This window comes from Bubalus bubalis, chromosome 24 (assembly GCF_019923935.1).
Source record: "Bubalus bubalis isolate 160015118507 breed Murrah chromosome 24, NDDB_SH_1, whole genome shotgun sequence".
Classification (NCBI taxonomy): Eukaryota; Metazoa; Chordata; class Mammalia; order Artiodactyla; family Bovidae; genus Bubalus; species Bubalus bubalis.
The window spans coordinates 21,024,799-21,050,446 of NC_059180.1; the positions used below are offsets into that span (position 1 = coordinate 21,024,799).

At 47.9% G+C, this 25,648-nt stretch overlaps 1 protein-coding gene across 2 annotated transcripts in view; it reads left to right on the top strand.

The window, feature by feature from the left end:
* The window catches only part of EARS2 (glutamyl-tRNA synthetase 2, mitochondrial), a 34,390-nt gene that overhangs the window by 4,954 nt on the left and 3,788 nt on the right, over positions 1-25,648 (top strand). For both annotated transcript variants that reach the window (XM_006071173.4, XM_044935587.2), the window contains exons 3-7: positions 7,591-7,780; positions 10,336-10,808; positions 12,145-12,253; positions 18,500-18,653; positions 18,766-18,896. In XM_006071173.4, the coding sequence (XP_006071235.4) occupies positions 7,591-7,780; positions 10,336-10,808; positions 12,145-12,253; positions 18,500-18,653; positions 18,766-18,896 (1,057 nt within the window). The remainder of the gene's footprint in view (positions 1-7,590; positions 7,781-10,335; positions 10,809-12,144; positions 12,254-18,499; positions 18,654-18,765; positions 18,897-25,648) is intronic.

Consider the following 25,648-nt stretch of genomic DNA (forward strand, 5'->3'; position numbering starts at 1 on the left):
AGAGCCCTCGGCTCGGCCCAAGGGTATGACCGAAGCAGGCAGAGATCCACACCCCAGATGGGTAATTTCTGGATGTTCTTGCTTCAGGAGTCGACCTGTAATTTATATAATGTGAAATTCACCATTTCAAAGTGGTCTTCAGTATGTTCACTGTATTGTGCATCCATCACCCCTCTAATTCTAGAACATTTCCATCAACTCAAAACTGCAAACCAGTTAGCAGGCACTCCCCATTCCTCCTTCTCTCCTGCCATTGGCAACCACTAACCTCAGTCTGTATGGTTTGCCTGTTTGAGACATTTCATTTTATGACTGGCTTATACTTAGCATAAGACCCATGTATGTTGTTGTTCGGTCACTAAGTCATCGTGCCTACGTGAACTGCAGCACTCCAGATTCCCCTACCTTCCATTATCTCCCAGAGTTGCTCAGATTCATGTGCATTGAGTCAGTGACACTAGCTAACCATCTCAGCCTCTGCCACCCTCTTCTTCTTTGGTCTTCAATCTTCCCAGCATCTGGGTCTTTTCAGGTGAGTCACCTCTTCACCTAAGGTGGCCAAAGTATTGGAGCTTCAGCTTCAGCATCAGTCCTTCCAGTGAGTATTCTGGGGTGATGTCCTTTAGAATTGACTGGTTTGATCTCCTTGCAGTCCAAGAGTGTAAGTGCTAGAGTCTTCTCGAGCACCACAGTTCAAAAGCATCAGTTCTTTGTCAGTCAGCCTTCTGGGCTTCCCTAGTGGCTTAGTCAGTAAAGAATCTGCCTGTAGTGCAGGAGACCCAGGTTTGACCCCTGAGTCAGGAAGATCCGTTGGAGAAGTAAATGCCAACCCACTCCAGGCAAGAATACTGGACAGAGGAGCCTGGCAGGCAAGAGTTGGACTCAAGTGAGTGACTAAACCACCATCACCAGCCTTCTTTAGGGTCCAGTTCTCACATCCATACATGACTACTGGAAAAACCATAGCTTTGACTAGATGGACCTTTGTTGGCAAAGTGATGTTTCTGCTTTTTGATACACTATCGAGGTTTGTCATAACTTTCCTTCCAAGGAGCAAGCGTCTTTTAATTTCATGGCTGCAGTCACCATCCACTGTGATTTTGGGGCCCAAGAAAATAAAAATCTTCACTGCTTTCACTTTTTCCCCTTCTATTTGCCGTGACGTGATGGCTCTCTGGTCCTGATGGCATGATCTTAGTTTTTTGAATGCTGAGTTTCAAGACAGCTTTTTCACTCTTCTCTTTCATCCTCATTAAGAGACTCTTTAGTTCCTCTTCACTTTCTGCTGTTAGAGTGGTATCTGTGTATCTGAGGTTGTTGATATTTCTCCTGGCAATCTTGATTCCAACTTGTGATTCATCCAGCCTGGCATTTCGCATGATGTACTCTGCATATAAGTTAAACAAGCAGGGTGACAATATACAGCCTTGACGTACTCCTTTCCCAATTTGAAACCAGTCTGTTTTTCCATGTCCGGTTCTAACTGTTGGTTCTTGACCCCCATACAGGTTTTTCAGGAGACAGGTAAGGTGGTCTGGTACTCCCATCACTTTAAGAATTTACTATAGTTTGTTGTGATCCACACAGTTAAAGGCTTTAGCATAGTCAGTGAAGCTGAAGAAGATGTTTTTCTTGAATTCCCTTGCTTATCTCTGTGATCTAATGAGTGCTGGCAATTTGATCTGGGTTCCTCTGCTTTTTCTAAACCCAGCTTACATTAATACATCTGGAAGTTCTCATTTCACATACTGCTGAAGCCTGCTGTTGCTTATTCGCTCAGTTGTGTCCAACTCTTTGTGACCCCATGGACTGTAGCCTGCCAGGCTTCTCTGTCCATGGAATTCTCCAGACAAGAATACTGAAGTGGGTTGCCAGTTCCTTCTCTAGGGAATCTTCGCAACCCAGGGATTGAACCTAGGTCTCCTGCGTTGTAGGCAGATTCTTTACCGTCTTAGCTACCAGATGGTAAAGCTAGGCTGAAGCCTAGCTTGAAGGATTTTCAGCATAACCTTGCTAGCACATGAAATGACCACACTTGTGTGGTAGTGTGAATATTCTTTGGGATTGCCTTGCTTTGGCATTGGAATGAAAACTGACCTTTTCCTGTCCTGTGGCCACTGCTGCGTTTTCCAAATTTGCTGTCATATGAGTACAGCACTTTAACGGCATCATCTTTTAGGATTCTAAATAGCTCAGCTGAAATTCTGTCATCTCCACAAGCTTTATTTGTAGTAATGCTTCCTAAGGCCCACTTGACTTCACACTCGAGGATGTCTGGCTCTAGGTGAGTGACCACACCATCGTGGTTATCCAGAGCATTGAGACCTTTTTTGTATAATTCTCCTGTGTATTCTTACCACCTCTTCTTAATCTCTACTCCTTCTGTTAGGTCCTTACTGTATCTGTCCTTTATTGTCCCCATCCCCATCCTTCATGAAACATTCTCTTGATATCTCCAGTTTTCTTGAAGAGATCTCTAGTCTTTCCCATTCTCTTGTTTTCCTCTATTTCTTTGCGTCATTCATTTAAGAAGGCCTCCTTATCTCTCCTTGCTCTTCTCTGGAATTCTGCATTCAGTTGGATTTATCTTCCCTTTCTTCCTTGCCTTTTGCTTGTCTTCTTTCCTCAGGTATTTGTAAAACCTCCTCAGAAAACCACTTTGCCTTCTTATGTTTGTTTTTCTTTGGGATGGTTTTGGTCACTGCCTCCTGTACAGTGTTAGGAACATCCATCCATAGTTCTTCAAGCACTCTGTCTACTAGATCTAATGCCTTGAATCTATTCATCACCTCCACTGTATAATCATAAGGGATTTGATTTAGGTCATACCTAAATCATCCCAAGATAGGCATAATTAAGGACAGAAACGGTAAAGACGTAATAGAAGCAGAGGCAATCAAGAAAAGATGGAAAGAGAACTCTACAAAAAAGATCGTAATGACCCAGATAACCAGAATGGTGTGTTCCCTCACTCACCTAGAGCCAGACATCCTGGAGGTGAAGTCAAGTGGGTCTTTGGAAGCACTGCTGCCAATAAAGCTAGTGGAGGTGATGGAATTCCTGCAAAGCTATTTAACTTCCTAAAAGATGGTGCTATTAAAGTGCTGCAATGAATATGTCAGCAAATTTGGAAAACCCAACAGTGGCCACAGGACTGGAAAAGGTTAGTACTCATCCCAGTTCCTAGGAAGGGGAGTACTAAAGAATGTTCAGACCACCAGACAGTTGCACTCATCTCCCGTGCTAGTAAGGTTATCCTCAAAATCCTCAAGCTAGACTTCAGCATTATGTGAACCGAGAACTTCTAGATGTTCAAGCTGGGTTCAGAAAAGGCAGAGGAACCACAGATCAAATTGCCAACATTCGCTGGATCATAGAGAAAGCAAGGGAATTCCAGAAAAACATCTACCTCTGTTTCATTGACTATGCTAAAGCCTTTGACTGTGTGCATTATCACAAAGTGTGGAAAACTTTTAAGGAGATGGGAATACCAGACTTTCTTACGTGTCTTCTGAGAAACCTCTGTGTGGGTCAGGAAGCAAGTTAGAACCCTGTAAGCAACAGCTGACTGGTTCAGGATTGAGAAAGAAGTACAACAAAGCTGTTTATTGTCACCCTGTTTAATAAACCTATACACAGAGCATATGATGCAAAATGTTGAAGCGGTTGAGTTAACACACTAGAATCAAGATTGCTGGGAGAAGTATTAACAACCTCAGTATGAGGATAACGTCACTCTAATGGCAGAAAGTGAAGAGGAACTAAAGAGCCTCTTGATGAGGGTGAAGGAGAAGAGTGAAAAAGCCAGCTTAAAACTAAATATTATATTGAAAAAACTAAGGTCATGGCATCCGGTCTCATCACTTCATGGCAGATAGATGGGGGAAACGTGGAAGTAGTGGCAGATTTCCTCTTCTTGGGCTCCAAAATCCCTGCAGATGATGACAGCAGCCATGAAATTAGAAGACGGTTGCTTCTTGGCAGAAAAGCTATGACAAACTTAGACAGTCTGTTAAAAAGGAGAGACGTCACTTTGCTAACAAAGACCGTATAGTCAAGGCTATGGTCTTTCCAGTTGTCATGTATGGATGTGACAGCTGTACCTTAAAGAAGGCAGAGCGCCAAAGAATCGAGGCATTTGGACTGTGGTGTGGAGAAGAGTCTTGAGAGTCCCTTGGAAAGCAAGGAGATCAAACCAGTCGACCTTAAAGGAAATCAACCCTGAATACTCTTGGGAAGGACTGATGCTGAAGCTGAAGCTGAAGCTTCAATACTCTGGCCACCTGATACGAACAGCTGACTTTTGGGAAAGACCCTGATGGTGGGAAAGATTGAAGGCAGAAGCAGGAGAGGGCAACAGAGGATGAGATGGTTGAATGGGATCACCGATTCAGTGGACATGGTGAGATGGTGAGGGACAGGGAAGCCTTGCATGCTGCAGTCGCAAAGAGTCAGACAGCTTGGCGACTGAACAACAACAAAAAGCCTAGAGGTTTTCCCTGTGTTTCTTCAATTTAAGCCTCAATTTTGCAATAAGGAGCTCATGATCTGAGCCACAGTCAGCTCCAGGTCTTGTTTTTTTCTGATGTATAGAGCTTTTCCATCTTCGGCTGCAAAGAACATAATCAGTCTGATTTCGGTATAGACCATCTGGTGATGTCCATATGTAAAGTCGTCTCGGGTTGTTGGAAGAGAGTGTTTGCTGTAATCAGCATGTTCTCTTGACAAAACTCTGTTAATGTTAGCCCTGATTCATTTTTGTACTCTGAAAGCAAACTTGCCTGTTATTCTGGATATCTCCTTAATTCCTACTTTCGCCTTCCAATCTCCTAGGATGAAAAGGACATCTTTTTTTGGTGTTTGTCCTAGAAGATGTTGTAGGTCTTCATAGAACTGATCAGCTTCTTCTGCCTCAGTGGTTGGGGCATACACTTGAATTAACTGTATGTTGCATGGTTTGCCTTGGAAACAAACAGATCATTCTGGCGTTTCTGAGATTGAAGTCAAGTACTACATTTCATACTTTTTTGTTGACTATGAGGGCTACACCATTTCTTTTAAGGGATTCTTGCCCACAGTAGTAGATAAAATGGTTATATAAATTAAATTCACCCATTCCCATCCATTTTATTCACTGATTCCTAAAGATGCTGATGTTCACTCTTGACATCTCTTGCTTGACCACATCCAATTTACCTTGATTCATGGACCTAACATTCCAGGTTCCTCTGCAATATTGTTCTTTACAACATCAGACTTTGTTTTCACCACCAGACACATCCACAACTGAGCGTCATTTCCGCTTTGGCCCAGCTGCCTCATTCTTCTGGACCTGTTAGTAATTGCCCTCTACCCTTCTCCAATAGCATATCGGACACTTACCAACTTGGGGGTGGGGTGGGTCTTATAGCCTGGTATCATTTTTTTGACTTTTCATACCACTCATGGGGTTCTCACGGCAAGAACACTGGAGTGGATTGCCATTTCCTCTTCCTGTAGCCCACGTTTTGTGAGAATTCTCCACTGTGACCTGTCTGTCTTGGGTGGTCCTGCACGGCCTGGCTCAGAGCTTCACCGAGGTACACATGCCCCTTCTCCAGGACAAGGCTATGATCCCTAAAGGGGATGTTGTGGCATGTATGTTGTAGTGTGAATGAATTCTTTCCTTTTTATGACCAAACAATATTCATTATGTGGAGATACCACTTTTTGCTTATTCATTCATCAGTGGTTGGGCATTTAGATTGTTTCTGCATTTGGGATATGATGAGTCAAATTTCTATGAATGTTTACATACTATTTTTTTTGTGCATCTAGTGGAGTCTCTCTTAAACCCTGGAGCGTATACCAAATGTTGGACATGCTAACATTAGATCAAGAAGGAACCCCAGATGCATGTAACCCAGCCCCCCTTTTCTGACAAATGAAGCAATACCATTATCAACAGAACCAATGATACTGGCAGCCAGGACCTGTTGAGAGCTGAGATATGCCAGGCAGGGTGCTGAGCCTTCCCATAGTCTGTCCCATTCCAGCTTCATGATGACCCTCAGGAGAAAGTAAATATATGTTATGTGTTAGTCGTGTCTGACTCTTTGTGACCCCATGGACTGTAGCCGGCTCCTCCATCTGTGGGATTCTCCAGGCAAGAATACTGGAGTGGGTTGCCATTTCCTTTTCCAGGGGATCTTCCCAACTCAGGGATTGAACCCACGTCTCCTACATTGTAGGCAGACTCTTTATGGTTTGAGCCACCAGGGAAACCTAAGTAAATGTTTGTTTTCTTCTTTAAAAAGAGGAAACCGAGGCTCTACAAGGTGTCTTGCCTGGCCTTAGAGCTGGCTGGTGCCTTTGAGCCCAGGCCCCTCTACCTCCAGAGACTATGGGACATCGGGTGTGCAGGATTAACTCTGTCCTTAGGTTCCTAATTCATTTGAAAGCCCTCTGAGGACAGAAACACCATCATCCAGCTCTTCTGTGTCCCCTCTGCCTCTCCTGGAAGCATTTATAAGTGAAATCTATCCTTTGTGATCTGTGGAAACCAGACCTTGGATTGGGGTTTGGGCTTATAATGGATCACGTTTGATCTAACAGCTATGTTGCAGCTTCCATGTTCTATACGGAAGCCATTGGGCTAAGCACTTTGTGAGCACTGGTGCATTTAAGTCTTAGTCACTCTGCACAGTAGACTCTTAGCTCCACTTTTCAGAGGAGGAAACCAAGGCATAGGAAAGCTAAGGAGTGCAAGAGGCAGTCCACGGAGTGGTTAAGAGCATGGACTTGGGACAAGCTAGCCTGGCTTTGAATGTTGTTGTACCCACTTGTCCTTGGCCAGGTGACATGACACAGCCTCTCGGTGCTCCTGTGTCCTCCTTTCTGAATGGGGTTCACAACAGCACCTACCAGGTTGGGTGGTTTGGAGCCTTAACAGTGATCACAGAATATGAAAGCAGCCTCGCAGGTTCATGGCACCACCCTTTGTCAGGGCCAAGCCAGAGTCCAGCTGGGCTGCACGGGCTGTCCCTGAGCCACACTGCTTCTCCTGAGTCCGCTGTGCCAGGGCAGGGCTGGTTTGTCCCTCTTCGGGGCAAGGATGGAGGGAGAGGATATGCCAAAGAGGGTGTGGATCGTGGAGCCCGTGCACCTCCATCCAGCTGCTTACCCACCAACCTTGTGATCTTAAGCGTTATTCCCTCTGTGCTTTATCTCTTCATCTGGAAAAGGGAAATTATAAGAGTGACGGCCTCATGGATTGTTGGGAGGGTTAAAAGCTCTGCAATGTGTGTGAATTGCTTCTCTGGTGGCTCAGATGGTAAAGAATCCGCCTGCAATGCGGGAGACCCAGGTTTGATCCCTGGGTTGGGAAGATCCCCCTGGAGAAGGGACCAACTCCAGTATTCTTGCCTGGAGAATCCCATGGACAGAAGATCCTGGCAGGTTACAGCCCGTGGGATCGCAGAGTCGGACACGACTGAGCAGCTACCACCACCACCACCGGGGTGTGTGGAACGCTTGTAGCAGTGCCTGGGAACCTGTGCTGTGTCTTCGGGGTCATTATTGCTTGGTGATTGCCCTCTGCCTGTGTTCCAGGCGTTCCCCCGGACGAGAGCCCCCGGCGCGGAGGGCCTGCTGGGCCCTACCTTCAGTCTCAGCGGCTTGCGCTCTATGCCCAGGCCGCTGAAGCCCTGCTGAAGAGCGGTGCTGCGTACCCGTGTTTCTGCTCACCCCAGCGGCTGGAGCTCCTGAAGAAGGAGGCCCTGAGGAACCGCCAGACACCCCGGTGAGAGCCCCAGCCTGTCACCATGCCTCCCTAGGGGTGGCTGTGTTCGTTCGCTCCTGCTGCATAACAAATGACACCCAACCTACCTACTTCAGGGTTCTTCCAGGTCAGGAGTCTGGGCACAGCTTAGCTAGCTCCTTCAGCTCAGGGTTTCTCAAAGCCACCATCAGGGTCTAGGCCAGCCTTGCTGTTACCTTGATTGCTGGGCTCGCCGAGGATCTACCTCCATCCCTCTCAGAGGCTGTTTCCTGGAGACAACAGTCCCAGCTGAGTGGGCCTCTCTCTACGGGGCAGCTCACTGCTTGGCAGCTGGCGTTCCTTCAGGCGAGCTGGGGAGAAGGCGGTGGGCAGGGAGGGGAGCGAACAGGGTGAAAGCTGCAGCCTCTGTGTCACCCGATCGAGGAAGTGACGTCTCGTGGCTGTGTTGTGCTCTAGTCACCAGAAGGAAGTCAGGAGGGCCAGCCTGCATTCCAGGGCGGGGAGGACACAAGGCAAAAACACCAGGAGGGGTATCTCTGGGGCCGGGTCAGCTCTGCCTGCCACACTGGGCCTCAGGCGTGTGAGGTAATTTACATTCTCTCTTATTTGGGGCCTTCCTGGTGGTCCGGTGGCTAAGACGCCGCACTCCCAATGCCGGGGGCCTGGGTTCAATCCCTGGTCAGGGAGCTGGATCCCACATGACGCAGCTTCAGAGTTCACGTTGTTTAGTCGCTCAGTCGCATCCAACTTTTGCGACCCCATGATCTGTAGCCTGACCCCATGGACTGTAGCCTGCCAGGTTCCTCTGTCCATGCAGTTTCTCAGGAAAAAATACTGGAGTGGATTGCCATTTCCTTCTCCAGGGGATCTTCCCGACCCAGGGATCAAACCTGCGCTTCCGTGTCTCCTGCATTGCAGGTGGATTTTTTTACTGCTGAGCCACCTAGGAAGAGCAAGAGTTCACATGCCACAACCGAAAAAAAAGATCCCGCGGGCTGGCACAGCCAAGTAAATGTTTTAAAATAATTCTCTCTTTTTAGATTAGTAAAATCTGTCTCATGTTCAGGAAGGTGTATATGCAAAGATCTGTCCCAGCCCTGACTCTGGCTCTCCAATTCCTTCTCCAGAGACAGTCCAAAGGTGTCTCCTGCAGAGACATGCAGTGCAGACCCTGATGAATGCATGCCGTTTCCCCTCCTTCTCTGCTCAATTGGTATCACACATATCGTATCATGCAGCTTATAGATGCCACTGACTGTGATGAGGATCAGTCTGTGTGAGTCTATAAATTTCCTTACGCTTGCAGACTATTCTGTCACAGGGCTGAGTCCTCACTCCATCAGTTCCTTACTAATGAACATTCATGTTACCTCTAATCTTTTGTATTAAAAATTGAGGGTGCTGAGGAGCAATGTTGATGTCCATCATTTTGCACATCTGTAGAGTGTGTGTGTTGGGTTACCTCCCTAGATTTGGAGTTTCAGGGTCAGTTTGCGGCTTTGATAGATACTGTCTAGTGGCCCTTTATTAGCTTGTATTCAAGCTAATAGCATTGCATTCAAGTTCCAATGTCAGTGAACTCTTTGGACATGGGCTTGGATATTCATACAAGGTCACGACATTCACTGCAGCATTGCTTTTTAAATCATAAACAGTCTTTTTGCCCTTTGACAGGTTATTTTTTTTAATTACCATCATGCTCTGTCTTGGAATCCACGAAGCCATTTATGATTGAACATTTAGGTCAGTGTCAAGGACAGTGCTTTCAAGTGTTACATTTGAGTGTCAGGACACTTCTGGGAGCAGGTAACTAATACTCTGTTTAAAATGGACAAACTGGAGCTTCTCATACTTTAATGTGCAGAAGAATCACCTGAAGATCTAGTTAACGGGCAGCTTCTGATGTAGCAGGTCTGGGGAGGGGCTGAGATGCTGCATATCTGACAGGCTCCCGAGTGAGGCTGAAGCTGGCGGTCCACAGACCACATTTGAGTAGTCAGAGCATAGACCACGTAGACATTTGTCTTCTCATTCTGCAGCAGCCAGGGGTGTGGGACTCCAGGACGAAACCAGCAGCTCTGAGAAGGCGGGACTCTCTTGTTCTCTTGCTGCCTCCCTCCCTCAGTCAGTTCCAAGTGGCTGCCGCAGCTTGTGGCTCACTCTCAGGCTCACTTGGAGAGAAAAATCTTTCCCAGAATCTTCATCATCCCCTACCTGCCAGGCGTACATCTCTTTGAATCTAAGTGACTAGAATGATCCAGTGTGGACGGGTCAGTTGTATAGAGGAATAGGATTGCACACTTAGCAACACCCATCGTGATTCACCTTCTTGGGTGACATTTGACAAGGAAGAATGTCAAGCAAGGAAGAAAGGAAACAGACTTGAGTCTGCTGTGCTATGTTATTACACTTAGTTCTCCCACATAACAACCTTATTATCTCCATTCAAGACTGAAGAAACTGCTGAGAGAGGTAAATGACCTGCCCAGGGTCACAGTTATCAGAGACATGGCTAAGGCTCACGCCCATCACCAATGCTCTTAGTAACTCTTAGCTCCCGCTCTGCTTCCCAACAGGTATGACAATCGGTGCCGGAGCCTGAGCCAGGCGCAGGTGGCCCAGAAGCTGGCCACGGACCCCAAGCCTGCCATTCGCTTCCGCCTGGAGGGGGAGGCACCAGCCTTCAACGACTTGGTATACGGCTGGAATCGGCATGAGGTGGCAAGCGTGGAGGGGGACCCGGTCATCCTGAAGAGCGATGGCTTCCCCACATACCACCTGGCCTCCGTGGTGGACGACCACCACATGGGCATCAGCCATGTGCTGCGGGGCTCTGAGTGGCTGGTCTCCACCTCCAAGCACCTGCTCCTCTACCAGGCCCTGGGCTGGCAACCCCCACACTTTGCCCACCTGCCCCTGCTCCTCAACAGGGATGGCAGCAAGCTGTCCAAGAGGCAAGGGGACATCTTCCTGGAGCATTTTGCTGCCACTGGCTTCCTGCCAGACGCCTTGCTCGACATCATCACCAACTGCGGTTCAGGGTTTGCAGGTACCCACTCCCCTGAGAGGTCCTGGCAGGACCATAGTGGTAAGGAGCTGGGGCCTTGGGTCAGGCTACCTGGCCTTCAGTCCCAGCTGAGCTGTCCAAAGGCTGTGTGATTTTTTTTCCCTAGTTTATTTATTTTATTGTGGTCTGCGGGCTTCTCACTGTGATGGCTTCTGTTGTTGAGGAGCACAGGCTCCTGGCACACGGGCTCAGTGGTTGTGGTGCACGGGCCCAGCTGCTCCGAGGCATGTGGGATCATCGTCCTAGATCAGGGGTCAAACTGGTGTCCCCTACATTGCAAGGTGAATTCTTAGACACTGGACCACCAGGGAAGCCATGGCTGTGTGATCTTATATGAGTTCTTTCTCTTTATTTGTCCACCATTTATTGAGCCAGTAATCTCTGGTCTCAAAGGAGCTTATGATCTGTGAGCCCTGGTTGCCTCATCTGTAAAATGGAGCTAATTAAGTGTCTTCCTCTCTGAGTTAAGTTCGGGTTCACTGAGCTCCTTTGAGGCACCAGCACAGTATCTGCTACACGATAAGCACAAAAACCACAGATCCTGTGATTATTGCGGTTATTAGAGTAGAGTAAGTGTGTACTCTGGGAGTATTACCAGTATTACTGTGACCCTAGTTTATTGCAAGCTTGACCCAAGACGTCAGGCCCACATCTTGATGACGCACAAAGTAGAATGACCTTTGGTCAGGGGTGGTTTCTGAAAACATGGCCATAAATAGTCTGCCTACTGCTTTTTCTGCACTTGTCTTATTTAAGCCTTAAAATACCCATGAGGGGGATGTATTATCACCACTGTTTGTTAGAAGCTTATGAGGCCCAGAGAGGTTGAGTAACTCACCAAAGTGACACAGCTAGTGAAGGATGTGGCAGAGGCGCAAAGCTGACCAGGATGCCGCTGACGGCGTGGCATGGAGCTGCGGCTCGAGGGAAGCAGCTCCTGGCTCAGCTTTCTCACTCTGGCTGCAGTTTGAAATCCCCCAGGAAGCTTGTAAAGTACACTTCTGCTCAGACCCCATCTAAAACCAGTCAATCGGGATCCCTGGCGCATAGCCAGACAGTTGAGCAGGCTGTTCTTGCAGCTCATGTCTTTGAGGGCAGTGAGGGTTGATTTGGGGCAGATTTTATTTTCAAGCTTTCCCCCTTAGTGACAGAACCCTTTCTGCAAATGAAAGCTCATCCAGACCCTTGATACATAAAATGACTAGAAATCAAATCTGTTTGGTCACCCTTCCTTGTGATTGAAAATGCAGTGGTGATGGGTGGTTTACAGGGGAGTGGGGTGTTGGAACGCTGAGCAGCTGGGCCTCTTCACTTGCAGAGAACCAGATGGGCCGGACCTTGCCAGAGCTGATCACACAGTTTGACCTGAGCCGGGTCACCTGCCACTCAGCCCTGCTGGACCTGGAGAAGCTTCCGGAATTCAACAGGTGAGCGGGGAATCTGGAGCATTTGCCCCTGGGAGGAAAGGGCTCACCTGCTGATGTTGGGTCCCCATGGCAGATGTTTTAGTGGGGTCTGGAGTCACACTTGATTTTGACTGTGGTCGTAGGCGTCTAGTGCTGTGTGACCACAGGTAAGTCACCTAATCTCTTCGAGCCTGTGTTTCCTCTTCTCTAAAATGGGACTATTACCTTGTGACAACTCCTCCTGCATGGTCTCTCCCTCCATCGGGCCAGATCCATGGTGCCAGACCCTAGCAGGCTCCTCCAGTACTGGAGGTGTAGGGGCGGCCTCAGAACTGAGGGCTCAGGGATCATGAGGCTGCCTGCCTTGGCTTTGGAGCACTGTTGGGGTGATGGGGCAGAGGCCAAAGGAGTGGCCCCGCTATCAGCCGCTCTGGGGAGCAGGGATCCAGCAAAGAGAGGTGTCAGGTATCTGGGTTTGTTTGTTGTCCTGTTCCATGACCAGCCCCAGGTTCTGGGCTCATGTGAAGGCTGGAATGGTGATACATTTTTTTAACTTGCTGAGAATTTTTTTAAAAAATGGGGTCAATAATAGTACTGGCCTTGTGCCACTGTTCAGATAAATTAAGCCTCAAGCTATTTTGCACCGAGAAAGTGCTCAGTAAGATGGCAGGTTTGTTCTTTGTCATCAGTGTTACGCTTGATCAGCCTCTCCCCAACCCAGCCAGTACAGTGAGTGAGTGCTGTCTCGTGCCATGTTTTTCACATCTCAAGTAGTTCTTCCCTCTGAAGGTTTCCCTGGTGAGTCAGTGATAAAGAACCCGCCTGCCAATTCAGGAGACATGAGTTCAATCCCTGGGTTGGGAAGATCCCCTGGAGAGGGAAATGGCAACCCATTCCAGTATTCTTGCCTGGGAAATCCCATGGACAGAAGAGCCTGGTGGGCTATAGTCCATGGGGTTGCAAAAGAATCAGACATGACTTAGAGACTGAACACCACCACCACCACTTCTCTCTGAAACCTCCAGCCACAGTTACAGTTTGTATCCCTCTTGCCGTATCTTGGGCTAAGGGCATTAGTGGGAAAGCCAGCAGACAGGTCTGTAGTTGGGGGGCGGGGACTCCTAGATGCCCCCTCTTGAGCTGGTTTGAGGACAGGCTCTCAGTATTTTACTTGCGTGAGCGCAGGGGGTTCACATCAACTGCATTTGCCTCAAGGATGCTACTTCCCCCATAAGATGGGGTCACTTGTATGATTTTGCCCTGTTGTGCATTTAATGAAAGCAAGATGTCAAGAAGTTAAATGATGAGGCAGGATCAAGTTCATACTGTCAGATCAGATCAGATCAGATCAGTCGCTCAGTCGTGTCCGACTCTTTGTGACCCCATGAATTGCAGCACGCCAGGCCTCCCTGTCCATCACCAACTCCCGGAGTTCACTCAGACTCATGTCCATCGAGTCAGTGATGCCATCCAGCCATCTCATCCTCTGTCGTCCCCTTCTCCTCCTGCCCCCAATCCCTCCCAGCATCAGAGCCTTTTCCAATGAGTCAACTCTTTGCATGAGGTGGCCAAAGTACTGGAGTTTCAGCTTTAGCATCATTCTTTCCAAAGAAATCCCAGGGCTGATCTCCTTCAGAATGGACTGGTTGGATCTCCTTGCAGTCCAAGGGACTCTCAAGAGTCTTCTCCCAACACCACAGTTCAAAAGCATCAATTCTTCGGCGCTCAGCCTTCTTCACAGTCCAACTCTCACATCCATACATGACCACAGGAAAAACCATAGCCTTGACTAGACAGACCTTTGTTGGCAGAGTAACATCTCTGCTTTTGAATATGCTATCTAGGTTGGTCATAACTTTCCTTCCAAGGAGTAAGCGTCTTTTAATTTTATAGCTGCAGTCACCATCTGCAGTGATTTTGGAGCCCCGAAAAATAAAGTCTGACACTGTTTCCACTGTTTCCCCATCTATTTCCCATGAAGTGATGGGACCACATGCCATGATCTTCGTTTTCTGAATGTTGAGCTTTAAGCCCACTTTTTCACTATCCACTTTCACCTTCATCAAGAGGCTTTTTAGTCCCTCTTCACTTTCTGCCATAAGGGTGGTGTCATCTGCATATCTGAGGTTATTGATATTTCTCCCGGCAATCTTGATTTCAGTTTGTATTTCTTCCAGTCCAGCGTTTCTCATAATGTACTCTGCATATAAGTTAAATAAGCAGGGTGACAATATACAGCCTTGACGTACTCCTTTTCCTATTTGGAACCAGTCTGCTGTTCCATGTCCAGTTCTAACTGTTGCTTCCTGACCTGCATACAGATTTCTCAAGAGGCAGATCAGCTGGTCTGGTATTCCCATCTCTTTCAGAATTTTCCACAGTTTATTGTGATCCACACAGTCAAAGGCTTTGGCATAGTCAATAAAGCAGAAATAGATGTTTTTCTGGAACTCTCTTGCTTTTTCCATGATCCAGTGGATGTTGGCAATTTGATCTCTGGTTCCTCTGCCTTTTCTAAAACCAGCTTGAACATCAGGAAGTTCACGGTTCACATATTGCTGAAGCCTGGCTTGGAGAATTTTAAGCATTACTTTACTAGCGTGTGAGATGAGTACAATTGTGTGGTAGTTTGAGCATTCTTTGGCATTGCCTTTCTTTGGGATTGGAATGAAAACTAACCTTTTCTAGTCCTGTGGCCACTGCTGAGTTTTCCAAATTCACTGGCATATTGAGTGCAGCACTTTCACAGCATCATCTTTCAGGATTTGGAATAGCTCAACTGGAATTCCATCACCTCCACTAGCTTTGTTCATAGTGATGCTTTCTAAGGCCCACTTGACTTCACATTCCAGGATGTCTGGCTCTAGGTGAGTGATCACACCATCGTGATTATCTGGGTCGTGAAGCTCTTTTTTGTACAGTTCTTCTGTGTATTCTTGCCATCTCTTCTTAATATCTTCTGCTTCTGTTAGGTCCATACCATTTCTGTCCTTTATCGAGCCCATTTTTCCATGAAATGTTCCTTTGGTATCTCTGATTTTCTTGAAGAGATCTCTAGTTTTTCCCATTCTGTTGTTTTCCTCTATTTCTTTGCATTAATCACTGAAGAAGGCTTTCTTATCTCTTCTTGCTATTCTTTGGAACTCTGCATTCAGATGTTTATATCTTTCCTTTTTTCCTTTGCTTTTTGCTTCTCTTCTTTTCACAGCTGTTTGTAAGGCCTTCCCAGACAGCCATGTTGCTTTTTTGCATTTCTTTTCTATGGGAATGGTCTTGATCCCTGTCTCCTGTACAGTGTCACGAACCTCATTCCATAGATCATCAGGCACTCAGTATATATCAGATCTAGGCCCTTAAATCTATTTCTCACTTCCACTGTATAATCATAAGGGATTTGATTTAGGTCATACCTGAATGGTCTAGTGGTTTTCCCTACTTTCTTCAATTTAAGTCTGAATTTGGCAATATGGAGTTCATGGTCTGAGCCACAGTCAGCTCCCGGTCTTGTTTTTACTGACTGTATAGAGCTTCTCCATCTTTGGCTGCAGAGAATATAATGAATCTGATTTCGGTGTTGACCATCTGGTGATGTCCATGTATAGCATCTTCTCTTGTGTTGTTGGAAGAGGGTGTTTGCTATGACCAGTGCATTTTCTTGGCCAGACTCTATTAGTCTTTGCCCTGCTTCATTCCGTATTCCAAGGCCAAATTTGCCTGTTACTTCAGGTGTTTTGACTTCCTACTTTTGCATTCCAGTCCCCTGTAATGAAAAGGACATCTTTTTTGGGTGTTAGTTCTAAAAGGTCTTGTAGGTCTTCATAGAACCGTTCAACTTCAGCTTCTTCAGCGTTACTGGTTGGGGCATAGACTTGGATACTGTGATATTGAATGGTTTGCCTTGGAAACGAACAGAGATCATTCTGTCGTTTTTGAGATTGCATCCAAGTACTGCATTTCGGACTCTTTTGTTGGCCATGATGGCCACTCCATTTCTTCTGAGGGATTCCTGCCCGCAGTAGTAGATATAATGGTCATCTGAGTTAAATTCACCCATTCCAGTCCATTTCAGTTCGCTGATTCCTAGAACGTCGACATTCACTCTTGCCAGCTCTTGTTTGACCACTTCCAATTTGCCTTGATTCATGGACCTGGCATTCCAGGTTCCTACGCAATATTGCTCTTTACAGCATCGGATCTTGCTTCTATCACCAGTCACATCCACAGCTGGGTATTGTTTTTGCTTTGGCTCCATCCCTTCATTCTTTCTGGAGTTATTTCTCCACTGATCTCCAGTAGCATATTGGGCACCTGCTGACCTGGGGAGTTCCCCTTTCAGTATCCTATAATTTTGCCTTTTCATACTGTTCATGGGGTTCTCAAGGCAAGAATACTGAAGTGGTTTGCCATTCCCTTCTCCAGTGGACCACATTCTGTCAGATCTCTCCACCATGACCTGCCCATCTTGGGTTGCCCCACGGGCATGGCTTAGTTTCATTGAGTTAGACAAGGCTGTGGTCCTAGTGTGATTAGATTGACTAGTTTTCTGTGAGTATGGTTTCAGTGTGTCTGCCCTCTGATGCCTTCTTGCAACACCTACTGTAGTGGTGGGTATTTCTGCTTTTGTTTATTTGGGGGGTGGGGGAGTGGGGAGGGATGCTGCAAGGCTTGTGGGATCACAGTTCCCCGACCAGGGATTGAAGCCAAGCCATGGCAGTGAAAGCACTGAGTCCTGTAACCACTGGACCACCTGGACCACCACAGAACTCCCACTGGGCATCTCTTGCATGGGACACTCAGGAACAAGTGCAGCGTGCACGTTGAATGCAGCTTGTATACCACCTTTCTTATCATGGAGAAAGTGACATCCTGGGGAGAAATGGGGTCAGAAGACGATACTTGGTGACCCATCCAGTCCTCCCCAAAGCACGAGGGGAGTCAGAGGAAAATGGCCGTGGCTTTTGCTTGCAGTTGAAGCCTGCAGGTTTCATACAGCTGAAGCTGTTTGCTTTAGGTAGCTCTGTAATCAAGCCGCTGCTACGACTCTTTCAGTAGCAGTACTAGAGATAGTAGTTGTCATGGCAGTGCTGGGGGCTTGGTGAAGGTAGTGATAATAACTGACGTTTCTCTAGCATGTGCTGTGTCCCAGGCGTGCATCCCTGGACCTTACGTGGATTATCTCAAGCATGGCCACTAGGGTCTCTTGATTTCTTTCTTCCCGCTGCCTTATCTAACTACAGAGGTCCTAGAAACAGCTTTAGTACAATTTCATGGGATTTCTCTTCATTTGTTTTTTTTATTTGTTTTGCTGTGCCTGGCAGGCAGTATGTGGGATCTTAGTTCCTTGACCAGGGATGGAACCCATGCCCCTTGCAGTGGAAGCGTGGAGTCCTAACCACTGGACCACCACCAGGGAATACCCTTCATTCATTTTATAAAGTGATGTTTTGGGGCCATGGCATTCTCCGGATTGCTTCCCAGAGGGTCTTGTCCGTCCACCCTCTGCCTCGCCTAAGCCTCTGCTCAGATTCCCGGCCCGTCTCCGGCTCCCAGACGTGGCAGCCACACTGGCCTTTTGCTCAGTGTACACAGACAGCCCCTCCTTTACTCCGCCCAGCGCGCTGTGAGTGAGGCTCCGTTGTCCCCATGGTAACAGAGGAGCATCCTGAGCCCTGAGTGCTTGTGTCACTTGCTGCAGATGTCTGGCAAGGCTGGCTTCACTCCCACGCCTGCCCGACCTCAGAGCTCATGAGATGGCCACCCGTCCCTTGCTGCCTGCCTTTCTTCTACACCAAGGACAGGAGGGCACGCACCTCCAGAATGGCCTTCGGCCCTGTGCTGTTCATGCCCTGGGGTCCCTCCAGTCCCGCCAGGGACAGGGTGAGGGCAGCCCGGGGACTGAGGACCGACAGGGCCTGGTTTGAGGCTTGGAGTCTTAGAGGCTCTGCTGCTTCTGAAGGAGGGAACAAGGCGGTTAGAAGAATTCTGAAAAGGAGAAAATTTGACCTGACAGCAAAACTTGAGCTTTTTAACTGAGTCCTGAATTCAAATGATAGCTCAGGGGAGGGCAGCGGGCCAGGTGAGAGGTGCTGGGGAGCTGAGTCACAGGCAGACCGTCGGGAGTCTCCCTGCTGCTCCATCCCGGCTGGAGGGAGAGTATCCCCTGGAAGGAGTCATTCTGCAAAGCCCACCCACTCCCCTGGGGAGGAGGGTTTTGGCAGGGCTGGGGGTGGCCGCAGCAGCACGGTCCCTTGCCTTCTTCTCCTGCAGGCTGCACCTCCGCCGGCTGGTGGGCGACGAGACCCAGAGATGCCAGCTGGTGGGCCAGTTGCAGGCGCTCGTGGAGGAGGCATTTGGGAGCCAGCTGCAGGACAGAGAAGTCCTAGACCCAGCCTATGTGGAGAGGATCATCCTGCTGAGACAGGTGGGTCAGGAGCCTGGAGACCGGGGGAGCAGGCGGCGCCCCACTCCTCCCCTTTCCCATGTCAGGATCCCCCCCAACTCCCAGTGCATTCAGTGACCACCTCTCTCCCCAGGGTCACATTAGCCGCCTGCAAGATCTGGTCTCCCCAGCGTATTCCTACCTGTGGACCCGCCCTGCGGTGGGTCGAGCGCAGCTGGGTGCCATCTCGGAGAAGGTGGACATCATTGCCAAGCGTGTGCTGGGGTGAGTTCCCACAGGTGGAGCTCGGGGTCTGCAGCTGCCTCCCCTGTCTCCCTCCCAGGGCCCTCTCCACTCCAGGGCTTGGCGGTCAGGCCTGCAGTCTGGCCCCAGAGCTAGTGAGAGGTTCTCAGTGAGAGGGTCACTCATGGCACTGAGAAGCCCACGCTCCCCCAGAAGATGCAGTGGTTCTGGCTCCAGGATTAGACCCACCTGGGTGCCATTGCAGCCCTGCCACTCACTGACCCAGTTATTAAGTTGGTGCAAAAGAAATTACGGTTTCAAACTCTGAAATCATTATCAAATCATATCAGATCAGTCGCTCAGTCGTGTCCGACTCTTTGCGACCCCATGAATTGCAGCACGCCAGGCCTCCTTGTCCATCACCAACCCCTGGAGTTCACTCAGACTCACGGCCATCGAGTCATTGATGCCATCCAGCCATCTCATCCTCTGTCGTCCCCTTCTCCTCCTGCCCCCAGTCCCTCCCAGCATCAGAGCCTTTTCCAATAAGTCAACTCTTCGCATGAGGTGGCCAAAGTACTGGAGTTTCAGCTTTAGCATCATTCCTTCCAAAGAAATCCCAGGGCTGATCTTCAGAATGGACTGGTTGGATCTCCTTGCAGTCCAAGGGACTCTCAAGAGTCTTCTCCAACACCACAGTTCAAAAGCATCAATTCTTCGGCGATCAGCCTTCTTCACAGTCCAACTCTCACATCCACACATGACCACAGGAAAAACCATAGCCTTGACTAGACAGACCTTTGTTGGCAAAGTAATGTCTCTGCTTTTGAATATGCTGTCTAGGTTGGTCAGAACTTTCCTTCCAAGGAGCAAGTGTCTTTTAATTTTATAGCTGCAGTCACCATCTGCAGTGATTTTGGAGCCCCGAAAAATAAAGTCTGACACTGTTTCCACTGTTTCCCCATCTATTTCCCATGAAGTGATGGGACCACATGCCATGATCTTCGTTTTCTGAATGTTGAACTTTAAGCCAACTTTTTCACTCTCCACTTTCACCTTCATCAACAGGCTTCTTAGTTCCTCTTCACTTTCTGCCATAAGGGTGGTGTCATCTGCGTATCTGAGGTTATTGATATTTCTCCCGGCAATCTTGATTCCAGCTTGTGTTTCTTCCAGTCCAACGTTTCTCATGAGGTACTCTGCATATAAGTTAAATAAGCAGGGTGACAATATACAGCCTTGACGTACTCCTTTTCCTATTTGGAACCAGTCTGCTGTTCCCTGTCCAGTTCTAACTGTTGCTTCCTGACCTGCATACAGATTTCTCAAGAGGCAGATCAAGTGGTCTGGTATTCCCATCTCTTGCAGAATTTATCACAGTTTATTGTGATCCACACAGTCAAAGGCTTTGGCATAGCCAATAAAGCAGAAATAGATGTTTTTCTGGAACTCTCTTGCTTTTTCCATGATCCAGCGGATGTTGGCAATTTGATCTCTGGTTCCTCTGCCTTTTCTAAAACCAGCTTGAACATCAGGAAGTTCACGGTTCACATATTGCTGAAGCCTGGCTTGGAGAATTTTGAGCATTACTTTACTAGTGTGTGGGATGAGTGCAATTGTGCGGTAGTATGAGCATTCTTTGGCATTGCCTTTCTTTGGGATTGGAATGAAAACTGACCTTTTCCAGTCCTGTGGCCACTGCTGAGTTTTCCAAATTCACTGGCATATTGAGTGCAGCACTTTCACAGCATCATCTTTCAGGATTTGGAATAGCTCAACTGGAATTCCATCACCTCCACTAGCTTTGTTCATAGTGATGCTTTCTAAGGCCCACTTGACTTCACATTCCAGGATGTCTGGCTCTAGGTGAGTGATCACACCATCGTGATTATCTGGGTTGTGAAGCTCTTTTTTGTACAGTTCTTCTGTGTATTCTTGCCATCTCTTCTTAATATCTTCTGCTTCTGTTAGGTCCATACTATTTCTGTCCTTTATCGAGCCCATCTTTGCAAGAAATATCACAGTAATCCAAGTCTATACCCCAACCAGTAACGCTGAAGAAGCTGAAGTTGAACGGTTCTATGAAGACCTACAAGACCTTTTAGAACTAACACCCAAAAAAGATGTCCTTTTCATTATAGGGGACTGGAATGCAAAAGTAGGAAGTCAAGAAACACCTGGAGTAACAGGCAAATTTGGCCTTGGAATACGGAATGAAGCAGGGCAAAGACTAATAGAGTTTCGCCAAGAAAATGCACTGGTCATAACAAACACCCTTTTCCAACAACACAAGAGAAGATGCTATACATGGACATCACCAGATGGTCAACACCGAAATCAGATTGATTATATTCTTTGCAGCCAAAGATGCAGAAGCTCTATACAGTCAGTAAAAACAAGACCAGGAGCTGACTGTGGCTCAGACCATGAACTCCTTATTGCCAAATTCAGACTTAAATTGAAGAAAGTAGGGAAAACCACTAGACCATTCAGGTATGACCTAAATCAAATCCCTTATGATTATACAGTGGAAGTGAGAAATAGATATAAGTGCCTAGATCTGATAGATAGAGTGCCTGATGAACTATGGAATGAGGTTCATGACATTGTACAGGAGACAGGGATCAAGACCATCCCCATGGAAAAGAAATGCAAAAAAGCAAAATGGCTGTCTGGGGAGGCCTTACAAATAGTCATCTGCATATCTGAGGTTATTGATATTTCTCCCGGCAATCTTGATTCCAGTTTGTGTTTCTTCCAGTCCAGCGTTTCTCATGATGTACTCTGCATATAGGTTAAATAAACAGGGTGACAATATGCAGCCTTGACGTACTCCTTTTCCTATTTGGAACCAGTCTGCTGTTCCATGTCCAGTTCTAACTGTTGCTTCCTGACCTGCATACAGATTTCTCAAGAGGCAGATCAGGTGGTCTGGTATTCCCATCTCTTGCAGAATTTTCCACAGTTTATTGTGATCCACACGGTCAAAGGCTTTGGCGTAGTCAATAAAGCAGAAATAGATGTTTTTCTGGAACTCACTTGCTTTTTCCATGATCCAGCAGATGTTGGCAATTTGATCTCTGGTTCCTCTGCCTTTTCTAAAACCAGCTTGAACATCAGGAAGTTCACGGTTCACATATTGCTGAAACCTCACTTGGAGAATTTTGAGCATTACCTTACTAGCGTGTGAGATGAGTGCAATTTTGTGGTAGTTTGAGCATTCTTTGGCATTGCCTTTCTTTGGGATTGGAATGAAAACTGACCTTTTCTAGTCCTGTGGCCACTGCTGAGTTTTCCAAATTTGCTGGCATATTGAGTGCAGCACTTTCACAGCATCATCTTTCAGGATTTGGAATAGCTCAACTGGAATTCCATCACTTCCACTAGCTTTGTTTGTAGTGATGCTTTCTAAGGCCCACTTGACTTCACATTCCAGGATGTCTGGCTCTAGGTCAGTGATCACACCATCGTGATATACCCAGGCTCAAACACATCTTCATTCTCAAAATTGGAACCATATAATCAACGCAGTTTTGCCGACGAGAAATAAGTTTGCTTATTCCTGGAGCATAAAAATCTATGCTTCGGGATAGAAAGTGATGTATAACAAAAGCACATTTATTTAAGAATCTATTCCACTATCACCTGGCAAAGTTCAACAAAGCAAAACTGTTAATTACTTTCGCACCAACCTAATAGTTCACCTGCCAGGGGACTTCAGTTTGTCCAGGTTCCTGCACGTCCTTGAGCTTCCCTTCCCTCCCCTGCAGGGTGGAGGTGATACTGGGTCTCATTGTTCACAGTCACAGAGCTCTTTAGATCGTGAGGGCACAAAGTGCAACCAAAACTGGGTTAAGCAAGAGGGGAGTGATTCGTGTACATCACTGCAGAGGCCAGAAGGGCCGATGTGAGGCCCATGTTAATGCAGGGGCCAAAAATCATGGCACCGACTCCTCGTGTCTCCCTCTGCCCCTTTGACTTTGTGCCGCACACTCCCGCAGGCCGCCCACTCCTTCTGCAGAGGTTCTGTATTAGATGGATACGTGCTTGTCTCCCTTACCTGCATTCGGATCAGGTAGTTCAAGGCTGAACAGCTTCTGTCCACGTCTCTAGGGTCCTGCTGTCTTTAGGTTTTGCCTGTGCTCTCCCTCTCTCTGTCTGTCTCTCTCTCTTTTTTTTTTTTTTGGCTACACTGGGTCTTTGTTGCAGCAGGAGGACCTATTGCAGAGCACAGGCTCAGTAGTAGTGGCATGTGGCCCAGGTTTTGCTCTTGTTCGCATGGTCCGTGGTGGCTCACGATTCAGCCAGAGGAGGAAGGAGGAAAGGGAGAGGGGACGGGGCGCTCCTTCCCCTTGAGGCCCTGGCTTAAAAGTTATACATGTTTCCACTCACATCCTGCTGGCCTTAACGCCTGCCTCGTGGCCAAGCTGCAAGGGAGTCCAGAAAATGTAGTTTTTACCTTGGTGGCCACATGCCCAGCTGAAGATTGTGTTAGTACATGTGAGAGGGAGAAAGGATCCTGAGAATCAAAAGCTGCCTATCTCACAGTCCCCACTGTGGGGGTAAGAGGGCAGAACCGCAGCCCCTGACTCCAGCCGTGTCCTGAAATTCACTCTGATGGGGTCTGATTGGCCAGGTTTTTCTGCCTCCGAACCAGTTACAGAGGCCTGGAAAATGTGATACATTGACCAGCTTAGGTTAGGTCATATGCGGGGCTTTGAGTGGACCCCCAGCCAGAGCTTGTGGGCTGAGGGCGGAGCCAAGTCATTCTACAGGGAGTGCTGGGGCCCTGGTATCAGGAGGAAGGGGAATGTGGGCTGGGCAGCAGACCCCACAAATGTCCATTTTACTCAACTTCCCAGTTTTGTTGTGAAGATTATGTTTGATAGGAATAGCAAACACTCATTTGTATACTTGCTTACACACGTGTGTGCAATATGTTACATATCACATACGTTAGATAGGTAGATAGCCAGCGGGAAACTGAGCACAGGGAGCTCAGTTCAGTGCTCTGATGACCTAGAGGGGTGGGATGGGGAGTGGGAGGGAGGTTCAAGAGGGAGAGGAGATATGTATACAGATGGTTGATTCATTTTGTTGTACAGCAGAAAGTAACACAACATTGTAAAGCAATTACGCTCCAATAAAAAAATAATACACACAAGATATGTGCACATGTATGTATGCTAGTGGCAAAGAACCCGCCTGCCAAGGCAGCAGACGAGACACAGGCTCCATCCCTGGGTCAGGAAGATCCCCTGGAGAAGGAAATGGCAACCCACTCCAGTATTCTTGCCTGGGAAATCCCACGCACAGAGGAGCCTGGCAGGCTACAGTCCACGGGGTTGCAGAGTCGGACAAGACTGAGCACCCATACACATGACATGATGTGCGCTGTGCATGCGTGTATACCCTTAAGTTCTCAGCAACCTAATAAAGGAACTGCTCTTGTTATCCCCACTCTGCAGATGAGAAAGTTGAAGCCCAAAGAGGCTCAGTAACTTGTTTAAAATCATGCAGCTGGTAAGGTGGAGGAGCAGGGATTGAAAGTCCAGCTGGCTGGGGTGAGAGAGTGAATGTAGTGTCATGTTCTCTGTTGCTTCTTCTTGGTGTGAAATGCTCGAACAGCACCTGATAACAAGAAACCATCACTATACCGTTAAAACATACATTTTGAAAAGATAAGAATATAATTAACGTGGCAAAAATACAAACAGTCCAAGAGGGTTTATAGCAAAAATTGTCTTCCCTCTTACTCAGTCCCCAATAGAAAGACAGTCCCAAATAGCAGTTTCCTTTGTGAAAGGTCTGCATAGTCAAGGAAATGAAAATAGAAAGACAGTCCCAAATAGCAGTTTCCTTTGTGAAAGATCTGCATAGTCAAGGAAATGTGTATACAACTCCATTCTTACAGACTTTTTATTTAAAATTTGTTATTAGTTCATTCAGACCTCTTGAATGTGGGTTTAAAACCTAGAAATTATTTTTAAATGTATATATCAGAATCCTATTGTTTAAAAATAATGTTATTTATTTATTGATGTAGTTTTGGCTGTGCTGGGTCTTCACTGCTATGCAGGCTTTTCTCTAGGCGAGGCATGCAGGGGCTACTCTCGAGCTGCTGTGCATGGACTTATTACTGCGGTGACTTCTCTTGTGGAGCTCAGGCTCTCGGGCATGTGCGCTCAGTAGTTGTGGCTCCCGGGCTCTCTGGCGTAGGCTCAGTAGTTGTGGCTCCCGGGCTCTCGAGCGCAGGCTCAGTGCTTGTGGCTCCCGGGCTCTAGAGCGCAGGCTCAGCGGTTGTGGCTCCCGGGCTCTCTAGCGCAGGCTCAGTGCTTGTGGCTCCCGGGCTCTAGAGCGCAGGCTCAGCGGTTGTGGCTCCCGGGCTCTAGAGCGCAGGCGGGCTCTAGAGCGCAGGCTCAGTGCTTGTGGCTCCTGGGCTCTCTGGCGCAGGCTCAGTGCTTGTGGCTCCCGGGCTCTAGAGCGCAGGCTCAGCGGTTGTGGCTCCCGGGCTCTCTAGCGCAGGCTCAGTAGTTGTGGCTCCCGGGCTCTCTAGCGCAGGCTCAGTGCTTGTGGCTCCCGGGCTCTCTAGCGCAGGCTCAGTAGTTGTGGCTCCCGGGCTCTAGAGCGCAGGCTCAGTGCTTGTGGCTCCTGGGCTCTCTGGCGCAGGCTCAGTGCTTGTGGCTCCCGGGCTCTCTAGCGCAGGCTCAGCGGTTGTGGCTCCCGGGCTCTCTAGCGCAGGCTCAGTAGTTGTGGCTCCCGGGCTCTCTAGCGCAGGCTCAGTGCTTGTGGCT